At 41.9% G+C, this 17,250-nt stretch overlaps 2 protein-coding genes across 2 annotated transcripts; one reads left to right on the top strand and one right to left on the bottom strand.

Moving 5' to 3' along the window:
- Nucleotides 1–472: 472 nt before the first annotated feature.
- Nucleotides 473–12,976, top strand: LOC103712102 (thylakoid lumenal 17.4 kDa protein, chloroplastic). The gene is made up of 4 exons (XM_008798507.4): nucleotides 473–668; nucleotides 2,675–2,799; nucleotides 3,492–3,738; nucleotides 12,272–12,976. Exons 1-4 carry the CDS (start codon nucleotides 557–559, stop codon nucleotides 12,493–12,495), a joined length of 708 nt encoding a protein of 235 aa, XP_008796729.1. The 5' UTR covers nucleotides 473–556; the 3' UTR covers nucleotides 12,496–12,976.
- Nucleotides 12,977–14,197: 1,221 nt separating this feature from the next.
- On the bottom strand, nucleotides 14,198–15,907 carry LOC103712103 (probable galacturonosyltransferase-like 3). The gene is given in 2 exon segments (XM_008798508.4): nucleotides 14,198–15,332; nucleotides 15,334–15,907. Coding segments are annotated over 2 exon segments (1,020 nt in total). The 5' UTR covers nucleotides 15,820–15,907; the 3' UTR covers nucleotides 14,198–14,798.
- Nucleotides 15,908–17,250: the final 1,343 nt, after the last annotated feature.

The raw sequence follows: 17,250 nt of genomic DNA, 5'->3' as shown, positions 1-17,250 counted from the left end.
TTCAAATTAAAATAACTAAAATATCCTTAATGGGTAGATGTGTAAAAAAAAATATTTATAAGGTGATCAGATAGGAAACAAAAAAGTAATTGCAAAATTATATTTTATTTTTAATTATAATAAATATGGTTTTTATTAACGGCGTTAGAAAAACGGTTATATTAGAGGCATTTATGCAAAACTAGTGTTTTTATAAAGGTATAGAAATAAATATAAATTTGAAGCGGGTATACATGCAAATTTAAATTTTTTTAAAAAAAATCATATATATGAAAAAAAAAATTAACAAAACATCTCGTTTATTATTATTATTATTATTTTAAATAATCCTGACCCCATAAGCGGTTCATTCGTGACTCTCTCCTGCTGCCAGATGAAAGGCATGGAAGGCCCCTGTGGGCCCCGCTTATGTTTGATCTCGCCACGTAGGATTGATGTGGATTAGATGGATGGAGGGGAGCGATAAGATGGAACGAAGCGCGGGCGACGGAGGCGGCCAAATCCCGGCGCGCTTGGAATCGAAGCACAAAAAGAAGAAGAAAAATACTCGAACAGCATGGCCACCGTCTGTCTCCCCGGCGCCGGCTCCGGCCTCCATCCCGCCTCCACCGAACGCCTTCGCCCTCCGCCCCCCAGATCTCGGTCTCGGACTCGAATCCAGTGCTCTGGTAGGAATAATTACTCTAAGCAGCGCATAGTGGAAATTTAGCACCTTTTTCCTCCTCTTTTTGTGCTTTAGTATGTGTTTGATGATGTCAAATTTGAATCCTCGTTTCGATTTCCTTTCAAAAATTCAAAACTGGAGACCTACGAGTAGATATTTGAGAAATGGTGACCAACCTGGAACTTTCTAGAGGAAGAGATCTTGTGATGCAATCCTTGTATCTTTAATAACGTTGACAAGAAAAAGGAAAAGTAATTAGGAAGACAATCGATTTGTTCGAGGGGACTGGAACTCCTGCCATTGATGGTATTCAAAACCTAATCATTTACTTATTTAAACACTCCTCTTTATCTAGTTTTTGGTATCGAAGGAGTTCTGTATTTGCCGCTGAGTAATGTAATTGGTAGGAGCTATGTCCTACGATGATCACATTGCTTTTATGCAAAAGGGTTTTGAGTGAAATTAGTTTTGTACACTGAAATAGAGAGGAGGAAGGGGAGCAATATATAAATGTGTCGGAATTTTGCACTTATCTTCAACTGTTAATGTAGAGGAAGTATAATGTTTTTAAAATCAGATTGTATGAATCCAGAATCCCAAGAACATGATCGATTTGTAGATCTAGTTACTGATCGATATAATATTTTTGGGGAGTCATGGAATTATCCAAGAAATAAGACCAACAAAAATTAAGTCAAGTTCCAATTCTTAAAAGGTATTTTAGTAACTGAACACAACAAACAAGAATGACCTTCAAGTTTAATTAGTCAATGGTTTATATGCTTAACCCTATTTACAGCCTTGTGCTGTAATTCGTTCCTCTAAGTTTGATATTCGTGAGTGCTTATCTGGTCCGTCCACCTCCATTCTAATTCTATGCAATCAGTTTTAGCCTGTTGGTCCATTATCTCATATGGTAGATCCAAGCTAAATGACCAGATTGGGTTATCTTATGGCCATCAATTTTGATATCCTCATTAGTCCATATTATTAACTTTTGGACATATGTCCTGCAACAACTTTCTTCGTAATCTTGTTATGTGTTCAACCCTATTCTTGTTCACATAATACAAAAGGTCCATATCTTCTGCTGCCACTGTGAATGCATATGACATAGTATCAGCAGATGCTGTAATGTATTAATGTCATAAACCAAGGTATGAGGCAAGAGATAATGGTATAGGTGTACTGTGTTCTTAACTTCTACTGTCTGTACATTGGTTTTGTTATTTATACATGTAGATTGCTCCCTTATTGTAATTTAGTATCTATAAGTTATCATATGGTTCCTATTAGTGTTATAATTTGTGTTCCTTTTTGTTTGATTGTTCTGATGAAATGCTAGTTAATATCATCTGTTAGACTTATTTAGATAGTAATCTGTACATGTACAGGGCCTTTGTATTAGAAAGCTAGAGATGCTTGAATGATGTCTCCTCTTCACTAAAAGGCAGTGAGAGCAGCCTTAACATGAAGTTGGTTTTTTCCTAGCATAATAGCACTACCCAGTGCTAGTGCTTGGCAAATATTGGCACAATATGGTGTGCTATTTGTATCGTGCTAGTCCTTGAATTTTCTCATGGGCACAAAATGGCATAATTCAATTCCGATGATAAGTAGTCCATCTACGTCTTTGGTTTTTATCTGAGATGATTAATATGTGAATATTTCATCCTATTTACTGTCTCTGTCCTAGCAAAACACCCATAACTGGAATCATCATTAGCTGGGCCTTGCTAGCAACATCAAAGTCTGCGTCATAATGTTCTGTGGACCTCTAGTGCATAACTATACCACAAGAATTCTATGCTTTATAACAGTATTATGCATACAATTTCCTAAACAATGGAAGATGAATTCTAATTCTACCTCAATCATAGAGGAAGTGCTGAACTGAATCTATGGACACTCGTATGCTGTTATATGTCATGTTTTATCATAGGTCTTTACAAACACTGCAAAATTTAATGAAGCATAATTTTTCCCCTTCCTTTTTTGATTTTTATGCAGCAACTAAGGAAAGCTCTAGTTCTATGGAACACTGTTCCTCATTTAAAGGCATGAGAAATGTTGCTTGTGGCTTGCTAGCTGCATGGGCAGTTACAACTGCATCCCCTGTTGCTGCTGCAAATCAGGTCAGAAATGTTCCATTTGGTATATTAGATGCCAATATTTCTTTGCAGAGCATACACTCATTGCTATTTTCTCCAATTTTGACTATCTTGCACAACTTCAGTCTGGTTTGGACCTTTGCCTTTCTCCATCATAATATGTGGACTACATGCTAATATAGTAAAGGGTTTGACCCTCTTTAATCCTTAAAAATTATTAAGTATAGGAAGAGGGTAATACAGAGGCAGAAGCCTTCATTTGTCAGGTCAAAACAAGGGGGCAGGTGCAGCACATAGATGGACAACGTCAAAGATGCTCACTTGCTATGAAATGGTGTATTTGCTTTCATGTATTATGTTGCTAGCCCGGAAACATGGTTGTACTTACCTGTTCTTGCACATGGACATGCACATGAGAAAGAAATCATGACTATGCTTACTAAATTTATGCCCTATCATTAAGTTGAAAACAAGAATCTTTTTCTTCATATTCATTTACGAAGTTGTTAATTTGGAAGCTAAGTCATTGCTGAGTAGTTCTGTCATCATTAATGGCTAGCGAAAAGTGTTTGTCATGAACAAAATAAGTCTTTTCCAGATACTCCAAACTATCAAACTGAGAAGTAGGCTAATCTAATCATGTTCGTGCTCTGTTAGGCAACTAGTACTTCTATCTATCGATGTTATTGTTCATATCTTTTCAATTTGTTTTGTAGAGGCTGCCTCCACTTTCAACAGAACCAGATCGATGTGAACGTGCATTTGTAGGGAACACGATTGGTCAAGCAAATGGTGTATATGACAAACCAATCGATCTTCGATTTTGTGATTACACAAATGACCAGTCAAATCTGAAAGGGAAATCTCTTGCAGCAGCCCTAATGTCAGATGCAAAGTTTGATGGTGCTGATATGTCAGAAGTTGTGATGTCCAAGGCTTATGCTGTTGGTGCAAGTTTTAAAGGTAACAAAACACCTCCATCTTTCAGCATCACTAACTCAGTGGTTATAGTCATTGACATCTAGAAATATTAAACATGGTGAAATTCAGGTGGTTTCCTTGTCAAAATGAAATTTCTGAACATAGTCGAAATTTCAGTAACCTAAATCTAAATCAAGGACTCACTTCCTAGAATGTCCTGCCAGTTCTGTTCCATTTTGACAAGAAAATGGTACCCAAGACACTTTTCGGAGTGCTGTTCTCTCATGGGCTGGGATGTCCCAACTCTCCCTATTGGTACTGGTCGGGATGGACCGGGATGCTTGCATCCAAACACTAGGGATGGCCTGGTATTCTGTGAAACAATATTCTTAATTTTTTCTCCCAGACTCTTGTTGTTAGTGGTCATTCCAGCCTGTTCTGTTCTACCCCTACCTGTTCTTGTAGTGCTCCTACCAGGGATCAATCCAGGACGGGTAAGATACTGAGACTTCAATCCTTGGTTTAAATCATTTTTTAAGTTAGCACATCTCAGAAACTGAAATATATGTGACTGCATGTTACAGATCTGTGCTCTTTTGAGTGTTTTAGGTGCATGAAACGCAACTTCCATTTGCTTGCTTTGATGTCGTCTCTTCTTTTGCACATTAGTGATGTTTTGTACACAGGGCTATCATTGAACCACAAACAAATCTGAAAATTTTCTCTTGCCAGGGTCTGCTGAACCGACCGGTACCGGTCCGTTCAGCCCGAACCGGACCGGTACCGACTGGCACCGGTCCAATTCCGGGGTATAAAACGGTTCCGACCCAATATGGGTCCGAACCGTTCGGTTCGATGCTCGAACCGGTGCGAACCGAGCCGGTTCGCACCGGTACATGCTCGAACCGGTGCATTTGTAGGGAACACGATTGGCCGGTTCGCACCGGTTCAGTGCTGGATTTTAGTGCCAGCGCTGTGGCACTTTGAAAGTGCCACACTAGAGGCACTTTCAAAGTGCCGCTTTGTGCGGCACTTCAATCGAAAGTGCCGCTTTGTGCGGCACTTCAAAAGTGCCGTGCTGTGGCTCACAGTGGTACTTTTCAAAGTGCCACAGTGCCTCAACGGTTGGCTATAAAAGCCGACCGAATGCTGAAGCCAAATCCATCAGCTTAGGTGAAGGAAAGGCAGAGAGAAAGGAGGAGGAAAAGAAAAGAAAGGCAAAGACAAAGACATGAAAAAAAATTAGAAAGGTCGGAGAGCGTCGTTTTTCTTAAAGAAAAATCCAGCAAAAACTAAACAAGGTGAAATTTCTTTCTCCTACATTGTTTTTTTAATATTTCATTTAAATTGCTTAAAAAAATTAAGTCAAAAATTGCCAAAAAAAGGAAATGATTCAATGATTCCATTTCGTCTTGAATTTTTTATTTGTTGTCGATATATGGACGATGTTAATGGTGACATTAACTTTTATTTTTACAGAATTTATATAATTTAAAATTTAATTAAAAAATTTAAACATTAATTTTTAATTAAAAAAATAGAAATTGAAAAAAATTAATGTGGTTGTAGGAATGGAGCCGTCAAGGAGAGGGCAACCCCAAGGGCGTAATATTGGCTGGGAGCATGGGAAGATGCTCGGTGAACGGCACTAGTTTCAGTGCAATTATTGCCACAAGTGCTTCAAAGGAGAAGTAACCAGATTAAAGCAGCACTTAATCGGTAATTCTCGTGAGATATCTGCATGCTCGGAGTGCCCACCGAGCACCCGTCAGCTGATGAGGAAAAACCTCGCTGAGATCAAAGCAGCCAAGGAGAGGGCTGCCAAGCAGAAAGCGGAGGTGGAACGCCAAGCTGCAGAAGCACCTTCATATCACTTGATGGAGTCACAGGAGGTCGAGGGTCCAGATGAGGAGGAGGCACAGATCTAGGCTGCCATGCGGGCGAGTCTGGATGATCGGTGGCAGTAGGAGGTGGCGAGGCATCGGGTTCGATTTGGGCCCTCGTTTTTCGAGTCGGGCGCCGGTTCTGGTGGAAGCAGACAAGATCCAGAGTTTCAAAGGACAACCTCAGTCAGGAAGGGCGAGGGCAGAGGACGTAGCCGGATTGCATCTATCCTGGGTGGTTTTGGTGGCCGAAAGAAGTCTTCCGGAGGGATTCCACCAGGTGCGTCAATTCATGATATAGATCCGCATGCCTTCCCCAGGAGAGATTCGAAGCAGCAAAGGGTAGACACAATGTGGAAGAAGGAGAAGAAGAAGGATATGTGGCGAGCTATTGGATCCTGATTCCACTTCAGCCACATTCCAGCGAATACTGCAGACAATACATACTACAAGTCTGCCATTTCTGCCATACAGTCTGCCAGTCCCGGTGTCGATCCTCCAGGCCCGAGGGACATCTACGGTGAGCTTCTTGACAACAATAAGGAGGAGCTAGAGAATTGGATTGGCTCATATAAGAGCAAGTGGCCCACATATGGGCTCACTCTGATGTGTGATGGTTGGACCGGTCCGACAAAGCGGGCCATCATTAACTTTCTGACATACTGTGATACGAAGACCTTCTTCCACAAGTCAGTTGATGCTTCGGATAAGGTGCACAACGCCTCATACATCCTCAGACTTATGGAGAAGGTGATTGATCAGATTGGAGAGGAGAATATCGTGCAGGTCGTCACTGATAACGGGCCGCAATATAAGTTGGCCGAGCAGGTCTTGATGGAGCGGCGACCACAAATTTTTTGGACCCCATGTGCTGCACATTGCATCGACCTCATCCTGATGGATATTGGAAAGATCCGTAGGGTGCAACATACGGTGGAGATAGCCCAACGCATCACCAGGTGTATTTATAGCCATACTTGGGTTCTTTCATTAATGAGAAAGTATGCAGGGGGAGAAATTCTTAGACCAGGAGTCACACGGTTTGCTACGAATTACATTGCACTTGATAGCCTTATCGAGAAGAAAGGAGCCCTACATCAGATGTTTGTTAGTTCCGAGTGGCAGGAAAGTAGATATGCCCAGGCCGGCACTGAAAGAAGCAGGATGGAAGACTTGGTAAGCAGGTAGTCATTTTGGCAGCGGGCCAATGCAATAGTCAAGGTTATCAAACCATTATATGAAGTGCTGCGGGCCGTGGATAGCGAGAGGTACCCCCAGATGGGCTTTTTGTATCACATGATGGAGAAGGCAAAGGCTCAGATCATGGAGGCAGATGTAGCCCATGCCCAGGAGTACATCGACATCATTGAGCGGTGGTGGGGAGTCCAAATGGATAGGAAATTGCATCTAGCAGGTAAGCGATAATATTGATAATTATACTGATTGATATATTTGTATAATTATACTAAGATGGTGTCATCTATGTGCAGCATACTATCTAAATCTCCGATTTCAGTACGAGAGTAGAATTGGTATGGATGATGAACTTCTTCATGCTCTGCTTAATGTTATTTATAAGATGGAGCCTGATCCAGAAGTCGCCGCGTTATGTATAGAAGAGGTAACTATGATTTAGTAACATATGTAAATATATCGGATCTTATATTATTGACATACTACAACAAGCTTCTTTCCACAGACTAAATTATTTAGAGAGGGCAGTCATAGCTTTGGACAGCGACCAGCTGTCGTGAGCAAGACAACTATGAATCCAGGTACAATACAAATCTGCAAGACATTTTTGCATCTGAATTATCTTCAACTATGAGGTCATCATATATGTAAAATGTAATTATCTTCAATATTTTTGCAGCTGAATTGTGGATTCATTTTGGCGGATCCGCAAAAAATCTTAAGCGGATAGCTCTCCGGATCCTCTTCCAAACGGTCTTCTCGAGTGGCTGTGAGCGCAACTGGTCCACTTTCGGCCTCATCCACAGCAAACAGAGGAACCGTTTGACACAAAAGCGCCTCAACGACCTAGTTTATGTGCACTACAATCTGCGGTTGAGGCTAAAATGCATTTAGGAGGAAGTGGAGCTCAAGTATGCAGATCCCATCTATAGGACTTTTACAGATGATGATGATAATCTTATGCTCGACTGGCTTGCGGCCTAGCAACAGGAGCCCAAGCTTGATGAGCCAGGATCGCCTCGACGACCAGCCAGCATCATAGCCACCGAGGCTATGGTCGATCCACAGCAATGGGCTGAGCGCAACATTCCACGCACTCCTACAGCTGATAAGACGTGGCTAGAGGGGAGCCAGTCACCGCATGACTGGTACGACGCTTCCGTTCAGAGAGATGATCCTCTAATGCGAGGACGAGGACGCTCTACTACCCAGTCGACTCGATCAGAAGGGCGTCAATCTCAGCAAACAAGAAAAGGAAAGGAAAGGGCCCCAATGGAGAGTGTCGAGGAGGAGACTTGGACCAGCAGCGATGAAGGTTCTGGTGGTGATGGATCTACTAGCCATGGAGGAAGTGGAGGACTACTTATGAGACACAGCCGAAGGGAGGTTTTCGATACACCGGTGAGTCTCAGTTTACACATGCTACACAAGATACGGACCACGGTAGGCCGTCTGATATAGGCCGGTCAGATACCATTGCATATCGAAGAAGAGTTCCTCGAAGTCGTTCCAGAGGCCAGGATGCAGCTGCAGATGACCTCCCATGTGGAGTCGGATCCATTGATGTATCAAGTTCCGAGTCTTCCTATTATCCGTGGCTTCAGCCAGCCTATGGATATGGTGCATCGGAGTCATCTTCCGGTGGCTACTACTCTGCGCAGCCCGGAGGATCTTACGGGTCGGATTTTGGTGTCGGCATATTCGGATGGGCCCCTTATCAAGACACCTCTCAGAGCCAAAGCTTTAGCGAGAGATCCGAGAGTTCTTATGACCCAACGCGCATTCCTCGAGGATTGAGCATACAAGACTACAATGCCGCTTGGTTAGAGAGATGGGTTGATCTGCCTCCATATTATGCTGATGATCCAGATATTGACGAGAAGCATCGCCACTTGACCCGATTTTAGATATTCGAGAGTGCTTTAAATGTATGTAATTGATTGTATCTTAATTTGAAAATTTTTTATGTTCTTCATCTCATTATTTGAATCATTTGGAAGTAATAAGTTGCATCATCTAGTTTTAACCTTAAACTTAAACATAAAAACATCCAAAAAATATCCAAAAGTGAAAGAACTCCAAAAAAAAAAACGACGATGGGGTCGAAACCAGGCCGAATGTGCCCTATCGGTACGGTATCGGTTCGGCTCGGTTCGGCACTGATACCGTACCGATACCGGAGCCGACCAGTACGTCGGTACGATCGGTACCCGCGAACCTTGTCTCTTGCATTAGTATTTTCTGAGTTGTAATTAATATCTATAATAATTCCTGAATTATTTTAGGTTCCAATTGTAACCTCCAGATTTGCTGGAAAAGAAGGACTGAGTTCCAACTTCTAAAATTTTTCCACCCTCAAAGTTGATCTTGCAAATGGGTTCCTAGTTAACAAGGTGGAATTTCTTAGTATCATCCTCAAGCTTTTCCAAACACTCATAACTCATAAGCATCTTAAAGAGGGAAATGGAGTAAGTGGAAGGTTAAAACAATACATAGACCGGCAAAAAATTGACTTCACATTAAAATAACTCTTTGAAGAGGCAAATTTATTCTTTATCTAGCCTAATGAATAGATGAAGGGAGAAATTCTCATGGGAAGGCCAAGGGAAGGTAGAGGGAAAGATTCCACCATGCAATTCAACAAAAACACAGGGAGACAAGGAGAAACCTTAAGTTGTTTTCAAAGTATCCACTTTGGGTCCTAACATTGAAATGTGATAGCATAAGGCTGACGCCAGTGTTGCATGGATTTGGACACAAGGTCGAACTTGGACACGTGTCCAAGTGGCCATTCAGCAAGACGAAAAAAGAAGATATGGGGGATACATAGAAATGATAATTTTAACTATATTGCAATATATATATATATATATATATATATATATATATATATATATATATATATATATATATTGCATGAAAGAAAGCATTAGAAATATATTGTTTGTTAAGTTATTCCAATATGCATGTTTCTCATCCAAACTTCCTAATTAGCTAAGTATTTTAGAGAAATGATGTTTTGCAAAATCATCTTAGTATCTACATTCTTGTCCAATCTCTAGTAAGAATAATAGCTCACTTTTAATACCATTGTAGCGGGTCAAACTTTTTAATCGAATGTTCAACTCTAGCAATTTTTAGAAGCTGCAAGTAACAAAATTTGATAAGTACCCAAGTGTTTGATGTGTATCTAACTCAGATATGTATCTGACATATATATTAGAGCTGGACACCAAGGTCCTGGTAACACAAGCTAACACTAAATAAAATTCTTTATCCTTTGCCTTGATACCTTTGAAAATATATATAAACATATAGCTCTTTTAAATACAAAGTAAATGTTAACTTTTTTGCATATTAATATAAAAGTATAATAGTGTCCAATGATACTTAGCATGTTTATGCATTAACTTTATCAGCCAAAAATCTAATGTAAAGGGTATCCATGCAAAAACAGAGTGATTTGAAGCATATATATGTAAATAGTGATTTTAGGAGGGTAAAATATGCAACAAGATGATAATATTGTAGTAGACCAATAGGACCAAATAGCACACAAGCAAACCAAGGTAATTAGGTGATGAACTTAATATACATGTGTTTGAAGCTCTAGATCAGAGTAAAGATGGTGGCCATTTAAGTCCCTACCCTTATCTGTAAGCATAACCTTTACTATCATTGTCTGTACAAGTACCAACCCTTTGGGTCCTTCACATATCCTTACTTCCATCACCATTTAAAAAATTCTAAGAAAATGAAAGTCGGCTAATGACTTCCAGTTTAAAGTCCAAGAGGAGAGCAGGGGTGGGGAGAATAAAGTGGAGAAGAGAGGGGAGATGACAACAAGTAAGAGAGGAGGTGGTTAGTGGAGGAATGCAGCAGCCATCTTAGGGGATATGTAGCTGGTCCAGGTGTTAAAGAGAGCAGCACATTTGATGGCTACTTCGCTACTTCAAGCATGATGTTATTGCTCATGAAGATGCATTGGTTTTTGCTCTGAGCATAGGTGCCAGCTGACAGTCATTACAATTGAATCCCACCCCTTGGAGAGGTTGTTAGATATTCTATGAAGTTGGCAATTAGTCCATAGAGAGGTAAGTGCTCCTAGCCTGCCTTGAAAGTAGAGTTGAGATTTGAAGGGGAACCAAACATATGGACTTTAAATACAAATCCATGGCATCTCCTTATCGGTTGATCTTCTTTGCATATGCTTTTACCATTTTAGTCCGTGCTCCACCACTATATATACAGTCATGCAATTTTATTTTTGCCGGTGTACACTGTTCTTGACATATCTTTCTTAAGTCTGCTGCACATCCACTTTAGCATTTTAATCTTTTCTTGCTCATTTTGTTTATTTTTAGGTTTTTCTGTTCACCGTTGTTAGCTATAAAACATTGATACCCTTGCAACTAAGGTTTTAAATTCCGTGGGATGGGGGTATCCCTATTTCTCCATGGAATGGGATGCCCCACTATCCCGCCTTGTTCCGGCGGCAATCCCAATCGAGAGTCCTGTAGGTACCCTCTGTCTCTCGCCTCCTCTTCTTTCCTATCATTTTTTTTCCTTTTCTTTATTTCTTTCTTTCTTTTTCATCTATATCTGCTTTGTTTCTTCTTTTGTCCCTTTTTTCTTACATTCCTTTCTTTCATTTCTCTTCTTCTTTCTTTTTCTTTTCCCTTCTTTTGCTTCTTTTTGTCTTTTCTTTTTCTTCTTAGTCTTTTCTTCCTTCTTTCCTTCCTTTCATTCTTTTTCTTTTTTCTTCCTTTCTTTCTTTCCTTTTATCTTCTTCTTTCGTCGCATGGATGAGTTTCAGAGTCTCGGCTTTGTCCTGGTGCCGTTTTCTCACAAAAACTGGACGGGACGGCCGGACATCCCCCATCCCGCTGAGACTTCAAATCTTTCTTACAACTATGTTATAAACTTTCCCTTGTATTGAAGGCATTTGCTGATTCCATATCACTATTCCACTTCACTTGGTTCGGGTTTAATCCATTTAGAAATGCCCTTGACCTAATGATGTCTAAACTTCCTTCATAACTGGTGGTTTTAGCTCATGCTTTGTAAAGTTGCCACATCTTCATGTAGGGCACATGATAATTACCTGATTAAAATAAGAGAGAAGTAGACAGGGATCTTCGTTACTCCACAAGAACCATGTAATGAGCTTTTAAAGGATCTACCTGCTTATAAGAGAATTGATATTTGCATATGAACCTCTGTCCTAAGCTCCTAGGTCGATTTTCTAGGGTTCAGCTCTCAAGAAATTCTGAGTGAGCTCGGTCTTCTTCTTGGGTTGTTTCTGACTTGCTTGGAGGAAATGAAGAAAAATCTTTCTTTCCATCCATGAATGGAAGAGGGAGTACCTCAAATCAATTTGGAGCCTTTTCGAGATAAAATTAAGTTGTTAGAAACTAATCTAGCTACAGTTCTATGGTATCAGCAACAACCTAGTGCAATTACCATTTCTGTTGTATCTCTCTTCTTCATTGCTGCAGGTGTGAACTTCTCAAATGCAGTTCTAGACCGGGTCAACTTTCAACAGGCCAATCTTCAGGGAGCAGTTTTTAAGAACGCTGTGCTGTCAGGCTCTACCTTCAATGATGCTAAACTGGAAGATGCTGTTTTCGAGGACACCATAATTGGCTATATTGATCTTCAAAAGCTCTGTACAAATACTACGATCAATGCGGAAGGAAGAGTGGAGTTGGGTTGTAGATAACCATGCCATAGTGATGTTTTTCACATCATTGTTTCTAGCCACATCCTCGGTTCCTTCCCATCTTTCCATAGGCCAGCTTATCATAGAGGAACTAATGAAAAAAGATCCAAGGTTTTGTTCAAGTATCCTTTCATGGTAAGGGGCAAGAATTTTCTTTGCCATACAATCCGGAAGTCTGGTGCTTATAATTATGGCTTGTCTTCAACATGCATTGTTTCTGTTCCTTTTAACTGAAAGGTCATATTTTATTAATTGGCTCGAAAGGTTTCGGTAATGGAAAATAAATGAAGAAAGGACATGGACAAGCCTTTGTTCGATGTGAGGGATTTCTGCTTTGTATAAAGTTACTTGGACAAACTCTGAAGGAATTACACAAGGAGGCTGCTGTGCATTATGGTCAATTTCTTCCAACAGCTGTTAATAAGTTGATATAGTCGAGGATAGACTTAATGAAGCTGGAGATCCATCTCTTTTATCTTTACCTTATATGTCTTGTTTGTCCATCCATTTAAAATATATTAGATGTCTTTGAAATTTTATTTCTATTTATCTCTATTGGACCTAACAACTGCTCTACTTATGTTCAATTTAGTAGCTCATGGGCACATGACATGCTATTCTACATTAGCAAATTGACTGACTCTTTTTTTGGTCATTCAGGTTTATTTCATTTGATCGAGTTCAAGCCATTTGATTTTGAGAAATAACTTGGTTCAAAAGTTTATCAATATGCTGAATTCCTTCTGAATTCTCAATTAATAACTGCAGAGTTATTAGCAGCTCCACTCCCAAGGCTAGAATGGATTCTGGTGAGGTAACTATTGAGGGCAGGATGTATTGCCTCCCTTGAGGAAAGGTTATATTCTAGTCTTGAGCTCCACGCATAGGTTGGGTCTTCTTTGTTACCAAGGAAAGGTTCCTTGGTATGTCACCATGCAAGTAGTGGTTGTGGAAGTGTAGAAAGAGCCTCTATTTTTCTCCTTCAGCTTTTATTTCTGAGGAACTACACCATGTTTGCTAACTATTTCATTGCTTGGTCGACAAAATCGTGGTTCGGTAGCTAGGGATGGCAAAAATTGACCCGATACAAAACTTAACCACGCCGGATGTTGTTTATTCGGGATTATGGTCAAGGGTTTTTTGGTTCAGATGTGGATCAAATTTTCTAACCTAAATTTTAAATAAGTTGTGTATGGTTAGAGCTTCGACCTTAGGATCACAAAGATAGAATTCTATGTAGAACAGAACAATTTAGATCAAGCTATGTTGGGTAAAACATTTTTGAGTGACCTAGATTTAGACACATAGATAGATATGGATCGAGGGATCTTGACCTAATATCGGGTTGGATTGGATAATTTAGGTTTTATATGCTATTCTCTAAACTCGACCCAACATGAATGCCATCCAACCTAATGCAAACTACCAATAATAGTTATGCCAACCATTCGCTATGTTGGCTCTAGTGGTTTGGTGTAACCAGTGCTGGCACAAAAAAAATCCTATCCCTCATGCGAGGAGTGGGCTTAAGTTTAGTTGAATAACAATCAAAATGAACTTAATTTAATCAACAATGGTTAAACAAACAAAGAATGATTCCTTGAGTCCAGAATCACGCAGCCTTCTCCACCATCTATCCTCTCCATTTTCGTAGCCACGGAATCAAATTCCATCCAAAGAAATAATTCTCGGCAATCCAGGCAAAACCAAAAAGAATTCATTTCTGTCTCATCAAAGTTAGCACCTGAATTAATAAATTCATATCTAAATAAAGAAACAGAGTTGATCCATTTGAGAACAACAAAACACTCCCATCTTTTCCACCAGCTGTCCTGTGGAAGAATAAAATAACAAATTTTTTGTCACATAGTTTTCTCCCACCCTGCCTATAACTATATATTCCTCTCACAAAGTCTATTTCCGCATAAATTACCACCTCTCCAGCTTTTAATCCACGAGGCCTAAATGTACATCATCCTCGCATCATTATACGTTGATCCAAAATCATATAAATCCTGTTCTTAAAGGAAACCATCCAATTTTTTATATTTCTAAAGAAATCCGGACGCGGCTCCACCGACGCAGACCCGCGTCGCCCCCGATCGAATACCTGCCGTCGCTTTTGCCTGCCAGCTGTCTGCCCGATCGATACTTTTTCATCGCTTTCCGATTCGCCGTCTCGCCAGGTCATTGGCCGATCCATCCATTTCCTCGCCGTAGTAGAGATGAAAAGAAAAGAAGAAAGAGAAGATTGGTGATCCCAGGAAAGCAGCGAGAGATCAGCGGCAGCCGTCGCCGGCCGGTCAACCTTCGGCGAGGAGGTCGCGGCCCTTGCGGCGGAGGAGGTCGTACGGGGCCCAGAGGCTGTCGAGGGCGCACGGCCGGCCGGCGTCAAGGCGGAGCCACGGCTTTCCCTTGCCGCTCCAGTGGAGGAGGCTCACAGGCCCCGGATGGAGGTCTCGGCACAGCCCCTCCACGTTGTCGCCGCCGAGACCGTGCTGGTTCCACCGGTGCTCCACCCCCTTGACCTCGCCGGCGAACACCAGCAGGAACGGCGGCAGCGAACCCAGCTCGTAGATCCGGGCTTCCTTCTTCTGGATCTCCATCCAGGACTCGAGCTTCTTGGTGTAGTCGCCGGCGCGCCACCGCTCGAGATCCATGACCATGACGCCGGTGTTGAAGTAGCACGGCGGGCGGCGGCGGGCGGAGAAGGTGAGGGGGTACGAGGGGTCGGACCAGAAGCGGTCGGTGAAGTAGGAGGTGAAGTTGGCGTGGCGGTACTCTGGGGCGCCGAGGACATGGGGACCGAGGTCGATGGCCCAGAGGCGGGCAACGTCCGTCGACGACGATGAGGTCGGAGTCGAAGTAGATGACGCGGCGGACGGCGCGGGGGAGGACGTCGGCGAGGTAGATGCGGGCGTAGTTGAGGGGCTGGTCGAGGGCGCGGCGAACGGAGGTCGAGATCTTGCCGCGGACGAGGCCGGCGTCGAAGCGGTAGATGCGGAAAGGGAGGCCCGGGAAGGCGGCGACGACGGCGCGTCGGAGGCGGCGGGGGGCGGTAGCGAGGAAGTGAAAGACGACATTCTCCGGGCAGGAAGCGTGCTGGAGGACGGAGTGCACGCCGGCGAGGGATCCCCGGAGGTAGGTCGCGTCAAGGGTCATGGCGATGTGGATGGTGGGGGAGACGGCGGCGCCGCTGCACCCCCGGCCGTTACGGAAAGCCGGGGCCTCCCGGAACTCTGGCAGCTCCGCCGCCGCCGCATTGCCGGCGGTGACCAGAACTATCGCGAGTAGGAGCCGGAGGACCTCCGGCGGGGACAGCATCGCGAGGTCTTCTCTACCTCCGGGTTTGGGGATTGGGTGGAAGCCCAGCAGAATTGAAGAACGATAATAATGGAAGGGGGTTGGAAGGTGGACAGGCTGGCATGACGTTTTTTAACATTTTCATATTTAGAAAAAAAACGTGTTTTTCAGGTCTTTTCTTAACTTTTTTATTTTTTTACAAAAAAAGGGTTTCCTCTTTATTCTAATTTTATTTTTGTTTTTCTTTTTTAGGTAAAGAAAAAGAGATGAAATTGACGCCCACTCGCCAAAACCCGACACACGGAATAGTGTCGCTTTCGCGAGCCGGTACGGGGTAAATTTAAATTACATTGGCGGTGTTATTAAGGAAGCAGGGCCCGCCGTTATTATATAATAAATAATATATATATATATAAAATAAGTAATAATCATACATAAAAATAAAGTTACGGGAGCCATGAATCCGGACTGTGAATCGGCCCACTCGCCGTTCCGTTCCGAATTTGGATACGCTCCCTTTTTATTATACGTTTTTCCAAATTAAGAAAAGCGGCATCCATTTAACGGCACCACCACGATCATCGCCGGTAAAAGGGAACTTTTTTACTTCGTGCTTCGAGATTTTGCTATCCGGACCGGATTCATGGACCGTGAAATGTGGCACAATACTTTGCTTTTGCCCAATATCAAAGAATCCATTTAAAAAAATGAAGTAGGGCCCACAAGTTGGTTGCTCGGATGCTATCATGCTACCATATTTCCCTCTCCTCCAAGTGTCGGTCTGTCCTCCTCCTCTTAGAAGCAGTTTATTATTGCTTTAATCTACTAATTATGATTATCCTAAACAATTTGCTCTAGTTTATTAGTTGGTTTAACTTGGTTCCTCCTCTCTATGCCATCAACTCTGGCAGGAAAAGCCAATGCAATGCTATGGTGTGATGGAAAAGTTGCAAGTGGTGTTAAGAGGTAACCCAAAGCAAACTGGCCTCTATCCTTTCCTTGTTTTGTAGCATTCGACTTTAGTGCTTTTGGAGTATACCTGCATTTGGAGCATCAATATGAACTTGTTTTACTAATTTCTTTTTCTCTATTCTGTGGATGATGTCCTTGAACATGGCTTTTGGGTGATTGATTAGCAACCTGACACTATAGCTGTTGTGATGCCCCTGTTTGTGTCCTCCATTTTAAGTAATGTATACTCTTACGAATTAGGTGGTAGGTTTTGATTAGTTCACCGAGGGTGACCATTTCTTTGTTTGCTTCCCTTGGGAAAGATATTGCATGGGTATCAGAAGAAGTACAGAAAGAGCTGTGGATAGAGTTTTTGGGAAAATTCTAGTGCAAGTTTCGGAGTAATAGTAATTTGACTGATTCTAAACAAGGAGAAGGCTTGATAAATATAACTTCAAAAAAAACAAGAGGAGTTTGAAGGAATTTTGACTGTGATCCTTG

Source organism: Phoenix dactylifera, chromosome 2 (assembly GCF_009389715.1).
Source record: "Phoenix dactylifera cultivar Barhee BC4 chromosome 2, palm_55x_up_171113_PBpolish2nd_filt_p, whole genome shotgun sequence".
Taxonomy (NCBI): domain Eukaryota; kingdom Viridiplantae; phylum Streptophyta; class Magnoliopsida; order Arecales; family Arecaceae; genus Phoenix; species Phoenix dactylifera.
The sequence above is the reverse complement of the archived record's forward strand: the minus strand, read 5'-3'. Positions and strand labels throughout refer to the sequence as shown.

What these genes read in the sequence shown, in the direction of transcription:
- LOC103712102 (XM_008798507.4), top strand. Translation starts at nt 557, where the DNA reads ATGGCCACCGTCTGTCTCCCCGGCGCCGGCTCCGGCCTCCATCCCGCC. An exon ending in GACTCGAATCCAGTGCTCTG is followed by an intron (nt 669 to 2,674) that starts GTAGGAATAATT and finishes ATTTTTATGCAG; the next exon opens with CAACTAAGGAAAGCTCTAGT. An exon ending in CTGTTGCTGCTGCAAATCAG is followed by an intron (nt 2,800 to 3,491) that starts GTCAGAAATGTT and finishes TTTGTTTTGTAG; the next exon opens with AGGCTGCCTCCACTTTCAAC.